Consider the following 21038-nt stretch of genomic DNA (forward strand, 5'->3'; position numbering starts at 1 on the left):
TTGATTATTTTGATTTTTGTTTTTTTGGAAAAAGAGAGACAGAGGGATGAGAGAATAAAACAGTACTTTTTGTGGCTGGGTAGGAAGATAGGAAGGATCTTGGAGGAGTTGTGGGAAGGAAAACATGATCAAAATACACAGCATGAAAAGTAAAACAAAAACAAAACAGGGTCGTTACAGACGTCATTAAGGTTTGTCATCATATTGGAAGAAGGTAGGTTCCCCAGTCCAGAATGAGTAACGCCCTATAGAAAGGGGAAATTTGAAAAAAGACACACGAGTATAATGCCATGTATACAAGAAGTCAGATATTAGGATGACATATCTATGACCCAAGCAATAACGAAGTTTGTAACAAAGCACAAGCTCTCTGTTGCCCCCCAGGAACTTTTCCTTTTTAACTTTAAACAGTATATCCCCAAATGAAACTGACAAGCACTCAGAATGGTTAGTCAGTGTTTCTTGACAGCACCAAGGAAAGAAGAAATCCCATGTTGTGACCAGAAGATCTTCTTCCATTTCTCAGTCAGATTTGCCTGAGAGCATATCTCACCAAGGTCACTGGCAATGCTGCTCCCTGGCCTCTGTGTCAGATAAAGGACAGAGTTCAGATGGAGATGAGAGAGGCCTCTGGAGAGCTTGGGCCTTGCTTGTTTATTCTGGGACTCACTTGTGCCATCTCAACCATGGTCAAAGGACTCTGAATGAGAACACAAACAAAGCTGACTGTGGCCACGGGCCAGGGTAAAGTTCCCTTGTGCAGCTTTCTTGGAGAGCCATTTTGCATAGCCTTTTATATGATAATCACAGCTCCTTCCTATGTATTGAACTTTGCAGCCAGAAGGAAAAATAAATAAATAAGGCTGACTAATGGCTTGTTTCCCCAGAGGCAGCTTTTTATGGGATCATATGTTTTTTCAGCTTCTCCATCATGGTTTCCTGCTTGGACACTAGGAGCCCTTGACATTGGCTACAACACTGTGTATTATGGATAGTAACTCAAACCACTGCCCCTGTGTGGCTGGACTGGGGTCCAGCAGGACCACAGCACCATCTCAGGTCACAGCCATAATAAACCATGTACCCTTTGAGGACTGTACACAGCAGCGGATCTTTCAACAACCTCCAGGTCAAGTATGACCCTTCTATGGCATGGTGAAGAAAAGCAAGGTCAGGTAGACTAAGAGCCCATTGCACACAAGAACAACTACAGCAACTGAGACACACATACACACACACCTGTCCATAAGTGACCAAGAACAAGGGACTTCATTTTTCATCAGCAAAGCAGAAGGTTATGATGAAACCTGTCTCAAGGAGCTGTGAGGATAGAAAGTGATGATGAGGATAGGAAGTGATGATGATAGGAAGTGATAAGGGAGAGGAAGTGATGAGGATAGGAAGTGATGATGATAGGAAGTGATGAGGATAGGAAGTGATGGGGATAGGAAGTGATGATGAGGATAGGAAGTGATGATGAGGATAGGAAGTGATTAGGGATAGGAAGTGATAGGATAGGAAGTGATGACGATAGGAAGTGATGGGGATAGGAAGTGATGACGATAGGAAGTGATGATGAGGATAGGAAGTGATGAGGATAGGAAGTGATAAGGGATAGGAAGTGATGAGGATAGGAAGTGATGAGGATAGGAAGTGATGAGGATAGGAAGTGATGGGGATAGGAAGTGATGACGATAGGAAGTGATGATGAGGATAGGAAGTGATGAGGATAGGAAGTGATAGGATAGGAAGTGATGAGGATAGGAAGTGATAGGATAGGAAGTGATGACGATAGGAAGTGATGGGGATAGGAAGTGATGACGATAGGAAGTGATGGGGATAGGAAGTGATGATGATAGGAAGTAATGAGGTTAGGAAGTGATAAAGTTAGGAAGTGATGATGAGGATAGCAAGTGATAAGGATATGAAGTGCTGACATAGGAAGTGATGAGGTAGAAAATGATGAGAATAGGAAGTGATGAAGATAGGAAATGATAAAAGAGGAAGTGCTGATGAGGATAGGAAATAAGGGTTTATGGTACCTGGTCTGTGCTGGTAAACGATAAGGAATGTTATCAGGTGTTCCAAGTACTCTACCATGAAGTAACTTTCCTGGCTGATAATCCCACAACGAAAGCTGTAAGAGTGTACTAGAGCCTACTAGATCTTCTATAGCGTTGAGTAAATGAGTAAACGATAACCAACACATTCCTCAGGCCTTCCTTGTGCAGCTTTCCAGAAGGCCTTCTTTTTAGTATCCTCTCTGTTCCCACTTTGGATTATATGGTTCAAGGTCAAGGGAGTTGGTTTAAATGCAGCACCATTTACTTGGGGGTAGTTATAGTTTAATTATACTTAGGCCAGTAGATTTATCGTGTTAAATTTGGGGAGAAGTTACAAGATGAGTCATGGAAACATTTTTGATAAAAATTGTGGAAACTTAGGACATCTGTGGTCTCTTTTTCCTTACCTCACCCCTTCTCTGCTTTCACAGACCCGCCCTTCTTGCCTGGCAGCAGGGCCTCTGCGAGGAGTCACTTGGGAGAGCCACCCTGGCCCTTCCCACCCCAGGATCCTCTGCAGCCCAACATTATTTGAGTAGGCCACCAGCTGAACTCCAGAGCTGGTCATCCTCTGCCCTGCAAATTTTACCCTGATGGTTAGTTTTCTCCATCATGGAATACTGCTCTCAATGAAGTTAGAGTCGTTTCAGGGTAACCAGATCACCTGGAGACAGTAGAGGTTAGCAGCTGAAGTTTCAGGAAATCTTTAAACACATTCAAAGTTCCGTGGAGAGGAAGTATGGGTGGCAGAGCGAGTGTCTGTCAACAGAGCTGTGATTGAGCTAAGCAAGACAAGCCGCCTGGTTCCACAGAAACCCAGCTCTTAGGGATACTCATAGCTGTTGCATGCAAAGAAAAAGTTTCTGTGGTTAAATGATAAGTTTTTAAAATGCTGTGCTGAACATTTCATTCATGGCAGACAGTGTTCAGTACCAATTACCACAGAAGTAATAAAATATGAATGAATGAGATGCCACAGGACAGGATGAAGGGCTGGTCTGAGTCTGCAGCTTTTGTGACAAGAGAAAGGTAGCAAGGGTGAATGAAGCATAAGGTTCGGGGGTCTGTGTTCTCAGCTGCTGGGCCTGTGTGTGGACCCCAGCCCCAGAAGAACCTCAACGTGTGCTTTGTGCACACTGGTCGTGGCCAGTCTACATAGCTGGTCCATGTAGACTGCTTTCTCCCTGTCAGGCCAAACTCCTAAACCATGGAATTCTACTTTGATAGTGATTTTTAAAAATTATTATTTATTATTATTATTGGTTTTTTTGAGGTAGGGTTTCTCTGTATTGCTTAGGAGCCTGTCCTGGAACTTGCTCTGTAGACCAGGCTGGCCTCAAACTCATAGAGATCTGCCTGCCTCTGCTTCCCAAGTGCTCCACCAACACCAGGCTTGATGGTGTATTTTTAAAGCCAAGGGTTTAATTTTTTCCCCAATAGTGTTCTGGGGAACATCAAAATTCTGCTAACCCGAAATACCTAGATCCTATCAGGAAGCATGTCTTTCCCAGGAGTCACTCAAATGCTAACGATGGCAGGGCAAGCTAGCATACATAGGATAAATGGTTTCATGGGTAAGTAACTGAAGAATAGGTAAATGTCCTCCAAAGATGTTAAGATTTGACTTTGGTTGGTTTCATGAGCACTTCTCTAATTTTGTTCTAAACAAACCATCCTTGAACACTCTCTTCACTGATCTGACTGATCTGAAACTCAGCCCACTCCATATGCCAAGCCTTTCTAAAAAATAAATATGAGTTTCCTGCATTACCTGAATTGTGAGGGAAACTTCAGGGGAAGACCTAGGACTTCTGATTTATGTAACAGTCACCTTTAACAACATGATGATCGCCTCCCATTCTGAGGGTCACAGATGTTGAAGCCCCATCTAAGTCTTAGCAAAAGCTCTGCAAGGTTTTAGTCTTTGGGCATACTGCAATGATGAAAGGGATTTCTGAGTCACAACTACCATCTAAAATTGAGGAAAAGTTATAAGCATTCAGTGTTTGCTTAGTTTCTCCATACCAGATTTGGCACAGAAATCTTAGAAGCCTGTCTTTGGGAAATATTTTCAGTGAACAGAATTAAAAAAACACAGAATATAGGTACTTGGCATATGAGCTTCATTCACCACCAAACACATCCTGGAAGATATGTGGTTGTTATTGCTATTTTGCACATGATAAAACTGAAATTCAAATGTAAGGCTACATGCCAATACCTTACACTGATAGCTACCATTCTCTGTGTTTCTCTCTGTCTCTGTCTCTTTGTCTCTCTGTGTCTCTGTCTGTCTCTTATCCCGAGGTGGCAAATCCTAGCCCTATTAAATAGCACAAAACATTTACCACACTTTTTGTAGTGACTGTATTCTGAGTGACACCATATTGCATGGTGATGACTAACATGTATACACTTTGCTAAATGAATAGAGAAATGTCTTATGCAAAATCCTCTTGCTTTCAGGTCAAGATTTCCCATATAGTGTGGTTATTAACAATAATTGTATCGGTTATGTCCCCTTCTCGGGGGTTTTGCCTCCTTCATCGATTATCAGATTTGTGCTTTGCTTTGGGTTTTTTTCTGTCTGTTCTTTTGTTTAGAAGAAATGGCTCCTAAGTCTGTCTAGGGTCCATCTCCTAGCAGAGGGTAAGAGCATTCTTTCACTCATTTGTGTGTTTTAGTGATTCTTCAGGGAACTTCTTCCATGTGAGGCACATGACACTAGGGATGAGAAGTTGGGGCAGCCATGGCCATACGTTGACACGGCATATATCAGAACTCAATCAAGGAAGTTAAGGGAGTCATATGAAGGCTGACAAAGCAGTGTGAAATTTGGGAACAGTGAGAGAACATCAGAGAGGGCCTCAGAGAGGTGGCCTGTCACATGTCTCACAGATAGATTAGAAGGATGTGTCAAGGATGAGGGGGGAAAATGGAAGGCCTTTCCGGAAAGAATTACTGTATGGACAAGACAGTGAAGCCACGGGCAGGAGTTGGGTAGCATGGTTTATTCTATTGGAAGAGAAATCACCCAGGGGACAAATGAGAAAGACAACTGGAAATGAAGTAATGGTCAGATCAGGAAGAATTTGCAGCCTATGTGAACAGCCACACCCGTCAGTATGTGTACTCTGTATATGATCCCAGAAGAGCTTAAGACCTGTCCAGAAAGCCAAATTTCCCCTCTAAGCTAGCAGCTCCCCACTAGAATGTAGTCCTGGCACCTGGCCCACCTTGAACAGCACCTGGGACACATTAAAGCCTCCATAAACATTTGTTGGATTGAGCTTGGAGGACACCATGGAAAGACTGCCCGAGATAGAAGTTTGGGGTGGAGGGGAATGAGTGACAGAGTTTCCTTTAAGATCTAACATTTAAACAGCCACCACAACTTGTCAGTAACCTGCCAAAACTTCTGTGGTACCCTGAAACAATAGTGTACGGGGCTGGCAGCACTTGCACACAGATGACGACATAGCAACACCCAGGGTCCCATGCAGTTCCCTGGGAGCCGCACACCAGCAGCTACACACACACACACACACACACACACACACACACACACACACACACGCTAACTGCCTTTCATTCTGAGCCACCAGAGTCAGCCATCTTTGTCCGTGGTCACATCTGTGGAGCAGGAAAGACTGGGGGCTCAGCTGGGAGGTGCTGTCAGAAGCCTTGATGGTGGGACCGAGTGGGTGCTGTCAAGGGCTTCCCATGTGTTTATGGAGGTCAAGCATGCCTCGGTGTTCTGCAAAGCCTCCCCTGAATGTTGGCGGGAAAGGTAAATTATATTAAAATACATGTGTACCATGAGGCCAACAGAGGCCCTTACAGACAACAACAGGTCTAAAATTTCCAGGTTCTGTGGATCCCAGCAGATGAGCCAAACCTCCCAGTTCCAGTTTCTGCCATATAACATGCCTATCTTGCCAGTAGTTGTGATGGTCATGGGGGGATAAGTGCCCTTGAAATTTCAAACACAGTATCTGACAAGAAGATGGCCTGATAATGACAGTGAATTTTATCCTTACTAGTTTATGGTCATGGTGGCTAACAGTGTGGGGGTATGTTTCTTAACCATGTCTAAATGGATATAAAATAGGCTTTTGGCCTGTCTCTGTCTTTGAATCTGTGAGTCAGAAAGAAACTTTGCTGCCATGTAACACAACCTGGATAAAATTCTAGGGATACATTCATCCTCCTAAAACACAAGCTCTTTACACTAACATCAGCCCTTGTATATACAGTCCAAGACAGCATCCTAGAGAAGGAAGGACATGGAAGGGATTCGAAGACTTCCAAGTGAGGGTCACACATGCAGACTTCCCTGGGGAAGGCCAAAGAAAAAGCAATTGCTGTTTTGAAATCTACTGCATAAAGGGATTGAAGCAGTAGAAGGGTTATAAATAAACAATAAATCATGCAATTATTACTGTTTGAATTTTGGCAAGATAACAAAAAGAGCAGAGATATAATCAGGAAATAATAGCAAAGTTCTGCAAGGAACCCCTGCAATTAGTGATAAACAGAGTTTGGCTCCAATCTGGAGCCCCAATATGGCTCTCATTAAAGAGCCTTGGGACCTGTTCCTGGGGCCAAGCTCCGCTAGCTTGGGGAGAAGTGAGGTAACCAAAATGTCAGTACACCACCCCCAACTTCAGATAATCTTTTGCTCCAATATTATAGCCACCTGGGCTAAAATGACTGCCTTATGCCTAGTGAAGAGCCGTCCACAGCCTTTGGAAACTAATTGAAATGCTTCCTGTTCTCAGCTCTTGGGTTCTTTCTTTTGTGATACTATAAGCTCACATACCTGTGTATAAACACACACACATGCACACATGTACGCACACATATGCACACACATATGCACACACACACACACACACACACACACACGCAACAGGCGCCTTCATTCCTTCTTCCATCCCCATTTCCTTTCACCTTCTTTTATTAATGGTGCCTCTTAAAGAGATAAATGCTCCCCCACAAGTGATATCACTTAAACAGATAAATAGTCCACACTGTAGAGACTCAGAGCACAAGAGGGGAAAAAAAAACCCTGTCTTATTAGACTAGAAACAGACACACTATATTAATGCAAAAAATCAGCATATGGTTCTAATAGGCTTTCTTAAAATGATTTATCAGCTGTGATTAAGCCCTCAACCGGCATGTCTATCTTCATAAATAAAGCAAAAGTGCACCTTACTCTCAGACATTTCTGCAGTATCTTGTTACCCAGCCCAGCATACTACACTCCATTTACAACACGGCTCTGGGGAGCCAAGAATTTGTGTGTAATCACAAAGTGTGTGCCCCAGAAAAACTGCCAAGATTTAGTACTCTTATCTCAGAGATAGTCTTACTGAAAGTCCATTACAATGAAGGCTTATCCCCTCCCTGTGCCCCGCACTTCAGAAATATGAACAGGTAATTAAAAGGCTACGGCGGATTTTGCAGTCAGCCCAGGGACACAGAATCACCAAACAGCTGCTGGAGGAGGGACCTGGCACCAGGCAAGGGGTACCTCTGCCAGGGTCTTGTAGGAAGTGGGGGTCACTTTTGTAAGAGTCAATCCCTTTCTTTTTCTGGTCCATGAAAGGAAAGAGGAATGCAAATATTAGCAGTTCTTGTTAGGAATTCATTCTCCGGCGGGCTGATGTGTCAAACAGTCTCTGGGGGACCTTGATACAAAGGGGCCTCAGGAAAGCCCGGGGCCTGAGGTTGAGGCAGCATCGGTGCTGTGGGCTGGAGATTAAGGAGCAACTAGGTGAACACACATGGCATCAGCAAGTCACAAACTGTTGTCAGAAAACTGCCCAAGACACCTACTTCAGTGAGGGGACACAGTACGTACCCTAGGATAACCACCTACATCCCACAAAGCAACTGAACACTTCAGTGCACTTTCATGGGCAGGGTCCTTTTGAAGCCATCCCTAGCTATAGGAGCTTCTGGCTCTTCTGTCTGGTTTAAAGCATAAATGTGAATCCCAGTGCTTTTATTATTGTTTAACAACAAACCTGTTATACAATCTGTGTCTGTGGTGACACTGTGAGATTTTGCCAGAAAGACAGAATTTAGGAGGATGGTAAAGTGAATTGGAATATTCCATCATTGTTACTAACACACATCCCCCCTGCCCCTCCCCCCCTGCAAAATATAGCAGTATTCTGGCTGCCTCAGGCATGCAACCACGGTGGCTGCAGCGTGAGACTATTGCATTCAATTAGTGGAACTGCACTTACGAGGTCAAAGTAATACCTCTCCCCCGGGACCACAGGCTGCACTCCTGGCCCAGGCCAGCTGTCTTACAATATGTGCCTCTTGTCACAAGGGGGTCTGAGGAAGGACATATGTGTTTGGATCTGTACAGACACATTACTGCTCATGGTAAATCTATTCCAGTACATTCAGATAATGGCTAAAACAGTGGTGCCATCCACCCGGAGGGCATCGGTTAGTGTGACAGCTAATGTCTACCGAAGCTAACGTTAAACCGAAGACCACAGGAGATTCTAGGCTATAGCCATTGACTGTCAGAACCTCCAAGAAATGGGCGAGGCATTATCCCCCAAACCTAGATTGTTCACTTTGCCTAAAATTACACACAGATGTGTGTATTCTTATGATACAAAAGGGAAAAAAGCTGTCTAGCAGAGACTGGAAGTAAAGAGTCATTTGCTAATTCTTGACACGCAGGAGAAAGATGCCTTTCCCAGCAGCAGTGACGTTCTGTGTTCAAACCTCTGCTGAGGTGGAGCTTGAGGTTCTGTTCCAAGGCCTCCTTTGGAACAACATCAGAAGGAAAATTCTAGGTGAAGGGCTATATAGTATACAAACCTAGCATATATGATTTCTGTCTTCAGATCTCACTAGAGTCAGTCTACATATGTGGGGTTTTTCAAAAGCCTATTTTGTACCTGAAAAAGGAAGTCACATGTGACATTTAGAGAACGATGGAGGAAAAGTTTAGAATCTGATGGGCTTTTATCAGAAATGCTGGCGTGTTCAGGCGATGCTGAGAGCAGAGCCCTTAGGGAATGCTACTTGAGAGCCACAGGAAAGAACTAAATGTGCCACAAGTAACAGAGCCACAGACAGTCTCAAACAGAATAACTCAGCCAGTAAGGTTTCAGAAAGCAAAAGACAAAGGTGAGTTCAGAAAAGCTACCAGGTGTCCCCCTGTCAACGGGAGCAGCAGAGCAGGCAGGCGACCTCACCTCCAGGCTAGGTGGCTGTGAACCCTTTCAGTTTGCCAAAAGAGCTAGCTCCCCAAAATCGGGACTGAGGGCAGGCAAAATGTCCCAAGTCTGTGGACTACCGGCATCATTGCATCAAGAGAAAGGATAATGCCCCTTTGTGACTCTGATGCGCCAGCCAACACTAATCCACAGGTGTGACTTGACATCCACCATGATGGAAGCATAACAGGAGGAATGCTGGGAATCCCAGTTCCTACCCTCCCACTTATCAGTATGGAAATAACAACACACAAATGCTGAGCCTGTCCCCTGGCAAATCATTCCCATTCCTGCCCCTGCCCATACATTCAGCCAGGTTTACAGCATGATGGAGGCAAAGGCAGGTTCTTGCAATGATTATTTTCTTTTCCTTTCCTCTTTTTATAATGCCAGTTTCTTCTCAGTGAGGGGCCCAGCTCAGTGATTTCACTACAGATGCTTGTGGAGTCTAACATTTGGTCCAGTTGTCCAAATGTGAATGCTTTTTCTGCCTGGAACGGAAGCTTCATTTCCCAGTCGTTTTGTTTGAATCTGGCCTAGATAGGGTCTGTTTACCTGCCTGCCTTTGAGAGCTTTGGTGCCTTAAGAACGGCACAAGCAAAGACATACAGCTCAGCTCACAACTGGAGTGCCCTGTCTAGTGCCTTGGAAACCCTGTATTACTCACAGCTGCAAGCTGGTTCCTCCGAGAAGAGCACCCACTTGGTGCTACAATTCTCATTGTGTTAATACAGTGAAATCCTCATGTGGCCAGCCTGCCTCAGGATAGGGAAGATGGGATTTAAACGAGCCAAGCATCCAGCCCAGCCCAGAATAGAGAGGTCTCCCTGAGGAAAAAGTCTCCTGCTAAGAAAGTTGCTGTTTTCCTCATGATGGCTTCAGGGAGGATCATCCCAGCCACGTATGTCAATTTCACTCACTCTGAAACTGCATGATAGGAAGGCAGCACGGGCTGGTCAAAACAAATCCCTCGGGACCTGATGGTCTCTTTTTTATGTGAAAAATTTTAGCGTTCCTTACCTCCCTTATTGGTACTTTTTTCAGATATTTCAAGCATGGATTTTACAGTACCTGGACCTGGCTGACCATATAGTGTCGTGGCATGTCAGAAACACCACACAATGCTGTGGTTAATATCATCCAAATCAATTCTTGTTTGTGGTGTTGAGATCTCAAGCTACTTCTGGACACTGGCTGTATATTCTTAACTATTAACAAGCACACACACAAAAAAAAAAAATGTGGTTTCCAGTTTTCACGGTTTAGTTAGCTTCCTTTCTGAAGTACCTGTTCCACAACAATACTTAAAGTTGAGTTAAAGATCAAATCACTTTGAGGGAGGGGGGGATTCTCAGCAACTGCCCATCAGGATGCTCCAGCCTGAGTGACAGAGACAGAACACAACAGAAGACCCATGGGCTCTTTTCCTTGGCTTCTAAGAGACCTTTTTTTTTTTTTTTTTTTTTTTTTTTTTCCTCAGAAGGTTTGTAGTTGGACCAACTGAGGAGAGCAAAATTGAGTCCTTTAGTGAGGGTACAATCTGCTTAACAGAACCAAGGGAGTCAGGTATAGCAGCAGGTGTGGGTCCTGGGAAGAGCCATGAGTAAGCTAAGTTGGACCACAGAGGCATCTTCAAAGACGAACATGAATAGTTGAAGCTACTGCATGTTAAACACTAATCTGTACGTTCCAGGTGAGGGCTGCAAATTAGAAGCTATGACAGATAGACTTGGTAGACCAGCCTGAGGGTGGACACACCCAAAAAAGGGAAGGGAGATGGGATTGTTGTAGAGGAAGGAAAAGGCCACACTGACTAGTCATCTAGTCAATGTAGGTCTCTCTGTGTAGGTTATTTCTTTTCATTTCAATGGCAGAGAAGGAGTGAAAATCAAATTATCATTCACAACATGAGCCTGAAATGCTTTGAAAACATGTGGCTACTGTGCTCACTACCACATCCAGTCACTAGTGAGCAGGAAATACTCACTAAAATAAAATGTAAATGTAAAAAAAAAAAATGTTTCTCTCACAGATTTCCAACTACATAAAGGGCTTTAAGTGAATGAATTCCTCTATGGCAAGCATCACTGAGAACAGGAACAGTCCAGTTCCTCTCCCAGGCTCTTCTCTTTTACAGTTGCAATTGAGAATGTCCATCACAGGCCCAGCGTGAATGCATAGCCTGTCTAACTGCTTCTCCAGCCTCTGCACACAGGAACAAAGAGATGTTAGGTAGAGACCTACCTCTAACTCACCATGACACACCGCAGGTGATAGAAAATGTAAATAAAACCCATGGCAAGTCATTTAATAATTAATACTCAGAGCCTGGAGACATTGATCTGCAGTGGCTGCTACTCCCAACCCTCTGGCTGAACACAGAGTTTCAGACTGCCAAATAATTTAGAATTCAAAGTTAACTTGACAGTGTCAACATTTTTTCTCTCTACTATGACAGCTAGGATTTAAGGGTGACAATAAACAAACACCTGGTATCTGTCTCAGCCCCGCCCCTTTAGGGCATGGACTGCCCTCACCATCCATGTCAAATACTTGGCATTGTGTTCACTTTCTTCTACTAACAATGCTCTGGGGGTAATCAGACTCCTCACAAAAATCAAACACAATCTTATGAATGGTGTGTTGTTCATTCCACTGTAAACTGAGGCAAGCTCTTGGGTCACATCCTAATTCATTCACACATTCAGCAATAGATACCAGCTCTCACTAATCCTGTTAGGAGAGGACTCATCGTTCTTAACTTCCAGTGACCTCAAACACATGAAACAGCTAAACAGCTTATCCACTGGTTTAGTTATGCCCCTGAGTAGGATGCAAGAACCAAGCCAAATTCTTTTCCTCTCAACAGATTCCAGCTACAGTGAGAATTGTAACCTGTGAGGAGGAAGTTGACCGTGACTTCCATTTGCCCTGGGCTGAAAGGGGAGGACAAAGGGTATCCTTCCAGGCCTGGGGTTTCCCAGTCACTGGGGGCGGGGGGGGGGGGGGAGATAGGTTGTCGTCTCCATTATCACTGTCAAAGGGTGTTTCCTTTCAGCTAGGCTGATAAAAAATGGGAAAGATGAATAACAGTCTCATCTGAAAGGATTAAGCAAACAAGGAGACTTTTTAAAACCTGGGTAAAACCAAGTTTAGGTTTCAAAACATTCTTTTCCTCTGGACTTCTGGGGGAGGGTAGGATTGCTTTACACAAATATCTTAGCAGCAACATATTATCCTAACCGGAAACATGCAGCTGTTGCGAGTTTGCTCAGCATGGTGTCTTATTTTCTACCCAGACTCTCCCCAGAAAGCATCCATGCCTGCTAGTGGCTGGTAAGAGTAAGACAGTAGGAAGAGGCCAACAGCCTTCTATGTTGACCTTTTCTCTGCCTCATCTCTCTCCAAGCAACCGGTGGCATCTGGTAACACAGCTAGATGCAGAATTTAATGAGAGTAAACAGCCTGGCCTATCAGAGCTGGGGCTGCCCTGGCCATGACCATTTCCATCACCCCCCACTGAGCTGAGATACAAGATCTTAAGACCATAGCTTGTCCCTTTTCCCCATGTGTGAAAGAGCCAATACCCTCTAGGGATAGACTGCACTTTTCATCATTTGAGAAGGAATTCTAGATGTCCTAATTTGCTATTTCTGCATCAGCATAATGAGCCATATTCAGGTCCTATGGGAAAATCCCAACATGTAGCACTTGCACACTGTGTTTCTTATCCATGGGGTGTTTAGTCATGTTAGGCTGTAACGTTATATTTCTCTCAGTAAGACAAAGGATTTCAGTTCCAATGCCTTTGAATGAGAGAAAGAAAGAGAATTGGGCTGAGGACATATATGTATGTATGTATGTATGTATGTATGAGGGGGGGAAGATAACACTTGTAAAAACTGTGTTCACATACATGCAAAAACTTTGTGCACAACTATATGCAAAACTGCTGTTGTGTCAGTGGAGTATGTGCCTGCTTGTGTATTAATCAGTCTCTTTTCTAGAAAAGGATCAAATGTGTAAGGCCAATCATCCCTTTCAAAAAAAAAAAAAAAAAAAAAACAGATTTTTTTTTTTTTTTTAATTTTTCTTTCTTCTGCCCTGGACCACAAAAATCTTTATCATTTCTGAAGGAGATGGTTCTTCCTGACCCAGTTTCCACTGAGCAGAGGTGAATGAAGTCTGAACTGGAGAACTGTGGGGTCCATGCTTAGACCTTCACTTGACAGTCACTCCTGTCAGAAGTGAGTCCTATCAGTCTCATGAAGTCAAATGTCAGGTTCTCCTAACCCTGTTCCTTCCCACACCCACTCCACCCTTTGGGTTACACAGTGGAAAACCTGGGTCTCCCCGAGTCTCCTTTCCCTGTCACTTCCAGTATATTCTACCAGCAAAACTATCACCTCTGTCCTTAAAATATACCTAGATCCCAGTCACATCCTCCATCTCTATTTTAGGCAAATATGCCACCAACATTAACCTAGATTTCTTTCAATTCTTCCTTAAATATTTTCTCATTTTGCCTCCAACCATTGGCTTTCCGCTCAGCAGACAAAATGGCTTTTCTAAAGCATTATCTCTACCCAGAATTGACCTACAGTTTCCCATCTCATTCTGAGTCAGTGTCAAAACAGAACACTTCACATGGCCTGCAGTGCCCTCCTGGCCTGCCTCCCCAGACCTAGCTCTCTAAGTTACCCTCCCCCAGCTGAACCTCTCTTCAGAGCTTTTCCAACACACATCCCATCATCCAGCCTCCGGCCTTTACACATATTCTCTCTCTTCTCACAGGTCACCTTCTCAGGTTCAGGACTTCTACTTGGGTTTCTGGGTCCACTGGGGTGCCTCTTCTGAACATACCCAGCCCTTCCTGAGCTCCTTCACAACTGCATTTAACTCCATAGCACTGAGCACCATGGGGCATAACTCCATAGCACTAATCACCATGGGACATAACTCCATAGCAATGAGCATCATGGGGTATAACTCTGTAGGACCCAATCACCATGAGGCATTTGTCATTGGTGTGTTGTTTGTCTAGTCCATAAAAAGCAAGGCATCTGAAGGCTGAGGCATTTTATTGCTTGCCTGGGTTTTGATCATTTATATTTATTGTTGTCTTCATTGGTGACTTGGACAATACTTGATATATTGTGCTTACCCTAAATTTTTTCTGAATGGAGGCTGATGAACAAGTTATGCATTTCAGGGTACAGACCGATGAGTTCTAAGCCATGGGCAAGCTGAGCTTCCAATGCCTGCTAGAGAGTTATAACACTTTCTGAGTGTGGAATATCTCTCAGAGGAGTTAGGAGGCAATGAGCAACTATTTGTCAGAATTGGAGTCGGAGTCAGTAAAGTGGGATCATTTCAGTGGACACAGACTCATAAGAATCCATCCTCCACCTTGCTTTCTGTCCGCACTTCCTGACCCTACAGCCAGAAATGCAAAGGTGACATACAGGACCATCCAAACCAAGTTCTCCAAATAACCAAAAACATCCTCCACTTTACAAAACTCTCCCATGAAACAATCCCAGGACCTTCCTATTAGAGGACTTGGACCAAAAGTGGGCTGAGGAGATAGATTCCCCACCAGTATGAGAACACAAGTTCAGATGCCCAGTATTCACATAAAAACCAGGCATGGCATGCTGACTTGCATGAACGTGTGTATACAACAGAGGGAGAGAGAGGAGGGCTCAGGTGAGGAAATCAGAAAAGGTTGAAGGTTTAGAATTAAGGGGAAGCAACTGGGCTTAGGTATGGACCTCACTGACAGGATGTTTGCCTGTCACATATGAGGCCCTTTGCCTCGCCTCAAGCACTGGGAAGAAAACCCTTGCTGAAAACAAACCAGCACCTGAATGCCCAGTAAAAGGAAAGAAGGGGAGAATAACTGGAAAATGATACGGAACTCAGTGAGTGTGGGCTTCATGTCTCTACTTTGCCAGGCAGCAGAAGAATAAATGAAGTGGGAGCTTTAGGTGGCAGGCCTTCAGGGATGCTAAGAGCTGCGGAGGAGCAGTCCTGGAGGGAGGTGGAAGCACACCTTCAGATTGGGAACCCTGATGCTTCTGCGCATTCCCCACCCCATGGTTTAATGCCATGCCACCAACCCAGCCACTTCGATGCTGTGTGAGTCACAGTGCAGTGTGTTAGTCACTGGGGAGACAGCCCCTCCTGTGGTGGTGTGGTGGTGGCCACCCAAGGATGGATTTAGTCCCTCTGGACTGAACCAAACGGAGGAAGAGGGAGCCACACCAAGCTGAATGTGGCCTGGCTCCCAGTGCTTGCTATGCTGTCCTGAAAGGTCTGTCTGCAGCCGCTCCCCCCCACACATCCCATGGTGATGAGCAACATTTTAACAAGAGAAAAACACTGCCATTACCACAGTTCCCTTGCTCGGCACTGCTTATTTCGTTATTTAATTTTAAAATTGTAATGAGTTCATGTCTTCTCAGCCTACAAGGAATTTAAGGCGATTCGCCAAACATGTATAGCATGAAAATACTTTTAATTAGAAATCGGGACCAGAGGAAATACAAACTAGAACTGAAAGTAGATGGAGGAAGTAAACTATTACTCATTATAGTGGTCTAAAGAACTCTCCAAGTTAAGCAGTACCCTTAGCTTTGTGATAATCTAGCTGTCAGAGCAAAAAGGGGAAATACAACCAGCAGAAAAATGCTCAAGTTCCTCAGGGGAAGCAAGCCATTTCCTGGAATTCAGATTTGCAAGAGCTGCTTGCAGAAAGCTTCACAGGAGACTCATGAATAACTCACCAGGAGCACGCCTAACGCCACGCCCCCAACTGAGGCCCCACCAAGCTGTCCTTGGTAAAAGATCTTTAGGAAAATCAAGGGTATGTGCTTACTACCATTCTATCAGAAGGAATATGAAGACAGTACTGACCACACACCAACTTTGTCATAATCTAATGAGCCCCCTTGAACTGTCTTGGGAAAATGAGTGAGTGACATTGATTCCTCAAACAGTCTCCTACTTATGCAAATTGATCAAAAGAATTAAACTCATTACTCAAGCAGAGGGAATTACTGGATGGGACTCCCTGATTCTCCCTTGTTATTCTCACAGGGCTTTAAAGTTTATATGCACCACAATGAAATCTAGTTGTATCTTCTGGTTTTTTGAGAAGTGCTTCTGAACGTGTTCAGGACTTGACGATTTGCCTAGCGGAGAACAAAAGAGATGAATGTGCTCAGAAAAAGCGGGGACAGGAGCGAGAGGGAAGGAGGAGTATAAATGGCCAGCTAGTTATAAATAAAGCCAGCTGATTCTGGTTTTTGCACTCCTCCTGAGAAATGCAGCCTGGTCACTATGTGCCAGCCCTGAGCCAGCACAATGTAAATGTGACATGGAAAATCGGATGGAGGATTACTATGATTTCACACAGAGGAAGAGTCAAAGGCTTGGAAGCAGACAGAAAACTATCAGAGCCTTTTAAAATGTCTTTTGTGGTCGAGACAGCTGGGATTTCAGGTTTCATCCCCACTTTGCTGTTTGATTTTTAACCATCTTCCACATTTTACATTGTTGTCCATCGGCTGTGTCTAACATGTTCAGCACGTGGTGTGCATTCAGTGACATTCTATGACAGTAACGAAGAATTCATGAAAGGTACACTTGTCAAGTTTACCCATGACCCTACCTTCTTTGCTTAGTCTTGTTAGTGGATTTAAAAATTCTACCAAAATAACATGGACAAAAGAAACAAAACAAAAAACTGAAGAATTTCATGAAGTGACCTGTTTCCCGAACTAACAATATATGTTCAGTAACGTGACCAGATTACATGACCAGAAAATGATTTCACATCCGGTAGAGAAAAACCAAAGATTACTTGCCCCTTAGCCTGGTGTCTTTTGAATATACCGCCTGTGCAAGATCTGTTGTTAAATATTTAGCAAAGAAAAACCTGGTTCCAGGTGAATTTATCTGACACGGCTTTAAGAATAAGGTAATATTTTTCTAAAACTTGAATTCCATGTGCCAGATACTCATTTCTCCGTGATTAACGTGAGCTCTGTATGCTATCATCATTTTAAAAGAAAAAGTTAGATAGACACACACAAATAAGAAAATACTATTACAAACAGGTATTATAGCACATACATATAACCCCAGTGTTTGAGAGACTGAGTCAGGGGGATTATACCTTTAACAGCCTAAACTACTTAGCAAGGACTTGTCTCAAAATACCTTTCTAAGAAGGCCTCAACACAGTTTGCAGTGGCAGACATTTTCCACATGGTGCTGAGGCAACACACCTCTAGCTTCCACCCAGGCCCACCTACCCGCTTGCTATTCTCCTCTTCTTGAGCCTTCCGGAACTCATGCTCGAAGGAACAGTCCAGCTCGCTGAAGAGACCCACCTCCTCACAGTTCTTCAGGAATCTCGTGGGCGTTGGAGTCTGATCTGAAAGCAAAGGCCAGATATCAATAACTGGAATTTACCTCCAATTGTGGTGAGCGGAAGTACATTCCTTCATACCCTCTCAACATTTTGACATCCCAGCCCAGCAGCTGCCCACAGACTTCCAGCCCAGAAAAAAAGTACTGGAAAGAAGATAACTTTATAGAAGGACTTCTGAAACCTCCTGACCCCACCTCAACTCCCACCTTCATCCCTGGGCAGCAGTAAACATTTTTGTTCCTCCATTTCTGAAGACAGTAACATCTGACTACACATTGCCACATGGGGAATGAACCTTTTGACTTTATGTGTAAAAAATGGTTTAGCTAAGATCAACACAGAAGATTTTTTATGCCATTCTCAAAGTTGACTTCAGGGGTCTGGAAAGAGAGAGTGTGTATATTTTCATAGAAAACAAAAAGAAACAAACAGGCCTGCTAGTTCCTCCTTCTTAATACAAAAAGTAGCTTGGCAATTTTATCCCCTCCTGAGAACCAAGAAGGACGGTGAGAGGCCCCAAGGCAAACACTCTCAGCTTCCATCCTTTATAAAACATAGCGTTGTCAATTTTATTTCCCTTTGCTATAGCCGGAAGAATGTTCCGCGAATACTCTCTAAAAGGAAAGGAATTTCTTTCATAGGCTGGACTTTCGGCAGAGCTTACTCCTTAGCAAACGGGAGGAGATGAAGGCATGGCCTGCTGCAGTCTATGTATTATTTTCACAGCCACGTAGTCTCTGGATTCTAATCTCACAAGACCCTAGGAAGTAAATTAGGTAGAATTATACCTAAGCCTTAATCTTAAGACTGGCTGTCTTCCTTCAGATTAGGCACAGCTGACATGAAGTAAAATACTTTTCCTCAAGGCAGAAGAGACGATAACCAGAAGGGAGGGGACAGTTATCACGTGTGTGTGTGTGTGTGTGTGTGTGTGTGTGTGTGTGTGCGTGTGTGTGGGCGTGTAAGCACGAAATGAGAAAAATGGAGAGCCAGTGAGATTCCTGCTCTTCTTTGGGTCTCCTGGGCAGATGATGATGACACCAGGATTACGAGCCAGGCCCCTAGTCTCTTCTACTGTGTGCTTATATTATCCCTACCAAAGCCCTTGGCAAACAGGAGATTGAGTGTGTTTTTTGTCTAGCATGATCTGTATACTGCCCCCATCTCACTTTCTGCACAGTTCTCGAAGCTACTGTCACCAGTCACCCAAAGAGCTCTGTTACACTGAAACTCTGTGGCAGGCCGGCATGCTATAAACTACTATATCACAAGAAGTCAGTACTCTTCTTACTTTTCTACACATACAGAGTAGTTAATCCCAGCAATCCAGTAAGTATCAACAGAGACTCAAGGACTATCTTCCTGCTCACAAGCAGATGGCTTGTTACCAGCCCAACTCCATAGAATCAGTCCTTCAAAGACAACATGTCCTAAATCCCTATGAGAAAGGGGCATTCAGAACCTGAGGGGTTGGCAGGGTCTCAGGGGCAGCAGCCACCCAACAATGTTCTTTACCCACTCTGAACCTCAAGATCCAAGATTCTGAGTCTCTACTAACGATGACTCTAAACCAAACCTTATCTGAAACACTTACATGAAAGCTGTGCCTTGTGCAAATGAAGTTTTTAGCTTGCTAAGTTACTCTGCTGCACTCACAGATATCAGTGTCTCAAATAGTCATGGAACCATTTGTGTGATTATATGCAACAACAGATTTCTACAAAGCTTTGTGGTTCACAAGCATTTTTAGCCCAGATTGTCTCATATATATTTATAAGTAGGGTGGATTCTGTTCTAGAAATAGAGAAATGGTCTTCCTGAATGAGACCTATAACCATCTCATTAAAAACCTTCTATCACCTTCAAATAGGGTCTCATTTTAGTTCAAATCCAGTGTATTGCCCTTCTGGCTCAAAAGGTTTATAAGCCTTTTGTGTGTAAAACTGTGTGTGTGTGTGTGTGTGTGTGTGTGTGTAAAACAATTTTGACAATCCAGAAGTACATATTTGGAAAATAGCATGACTTGGAGAACATTAAATACCTTTCCTAGACTTCCTCTCACTTATCTTTCAAGTAAAGTTCTAAAGGTTAAAATTCTATGAATTTTAAACTCAGATTAACTTCAAAACCACTGCCCACAGGCCCAAGCAATATGCAACTATTGAAAGGACAGTCAAAGGAAACCACTAGAAATTGTAATCAGGGCAGAAATAAGACCCAGACCAGCAGTTTCTGAATAGGAGGTTTGTCTATGATCACACCATCCTGAATGGACCTGATCTTGTCTGAATAGGAGGCGTATATAGGGAAACCAATATAAGAATAGACTGACTAATACAGTCTGTGGTGCACTGATCCCTCCTCTGGGTGTCTCGTGAGGGACATGAAGCTGAGCGCTTCCCTTCCATCTCAGTAATATTCACAGTAATCATGCTAGGTAAAAACTATTTTTCCTGTCCTACTTACAAAGAAACCAAGTCTTGTCCCAGGCCTGATATGTAAATTGAGTTCATGATTTTATCAGTAATTAATCATTGTACCAATTCCTGCTTTTTTGAAATGGAGCCATTCTTCTTTCCTGTCTATCCTTCATAGAACTCTCCACATTGGAAGCTTCCTTTCTTTGCTGTGTCCCAAGAGCATTTCTGAGGAAACGCCATGCAACAGGAAAATGGTTGGCCACTTGTCATCACAGAAGTTTATTTTAGGGGGTCTTGATTTCCCTCTTATTCCTCCACAATTCTTTATGGAAGTATTGAGGGTCATGGGTTAGAACCAAAGCTCAAGGTCAAGTGCATGCATCAGCTAGCTGTGGCATCAGCAACAGAAGTGCCCCAAATAAGAGCAGACGGAGCTTTTTTGGTAAACAACAGCTTAGAAGCCGCTCCTTCAATAGTGATGAGGGCACACCTTGAAGACATGCAGAAACTGGTTTCAATAGAAAATCAACGTGAAGTAAGTGTTAAAAGTCACATCAGTAGCATCCTTGAGACTCCTGAGGTGTTGGCCTCATGATGGCTCATGGTATTAAGTGATAGGAGAGAACACAGGCTCCAAGTAAAGCTAAGAGATTTTTATTTTTCTTCTATGCGAAAGCAAAAGATACTCAGGTGGTACTAGTACACATTTACATGCAAAGGAGGTGGAATGGGGTTAACATCGTCCATCACCTTGGGCCTCTTCACCAATAAATCCCAAACCATGGAACAAGCAGAGCCCTGCTTAGCAAAGACATTGGCTTCCCTCCACCCCAGAGCAGACAGACCAGAGGGAGACCCT

At 43.7% G+C, this 21038-nt stretch overlaps 1 protein-coding gene across 1 annotated transcript in view; it reads right to left on the reverse strand.

Annotated features, from left to right (window-relative positions):
• Creb5 (cAMP responsive element binding protein 5) overlaps positions 1–21038 on the reverse strand; it is a 385475-nt gene that overhangs the window by 271133 nt on the left and 93304 nt on the right. The window contains 1 exon segment of the mRNA XM_051202852.1: positions 17641–17762. Coding sequence (XP_051058809.1) covers positions 17641–17762 — 122 coding nt within the window.

Source organism: Phodopus roborovskii, unplaced genomic scaffold, assembly GCF_943737965.1.
Source record: "Phodopus roborovskii unplaced genomic scaffold, PHOROB, whole genome shotgun sequence".
In the NCBI taxonomy this organism is placed as follows: Eukaryota; Metazoa; Chordata; class Mammalia; order Rodentia; family Cricetidae; genus Phodopus; species Phodopus roborovskii.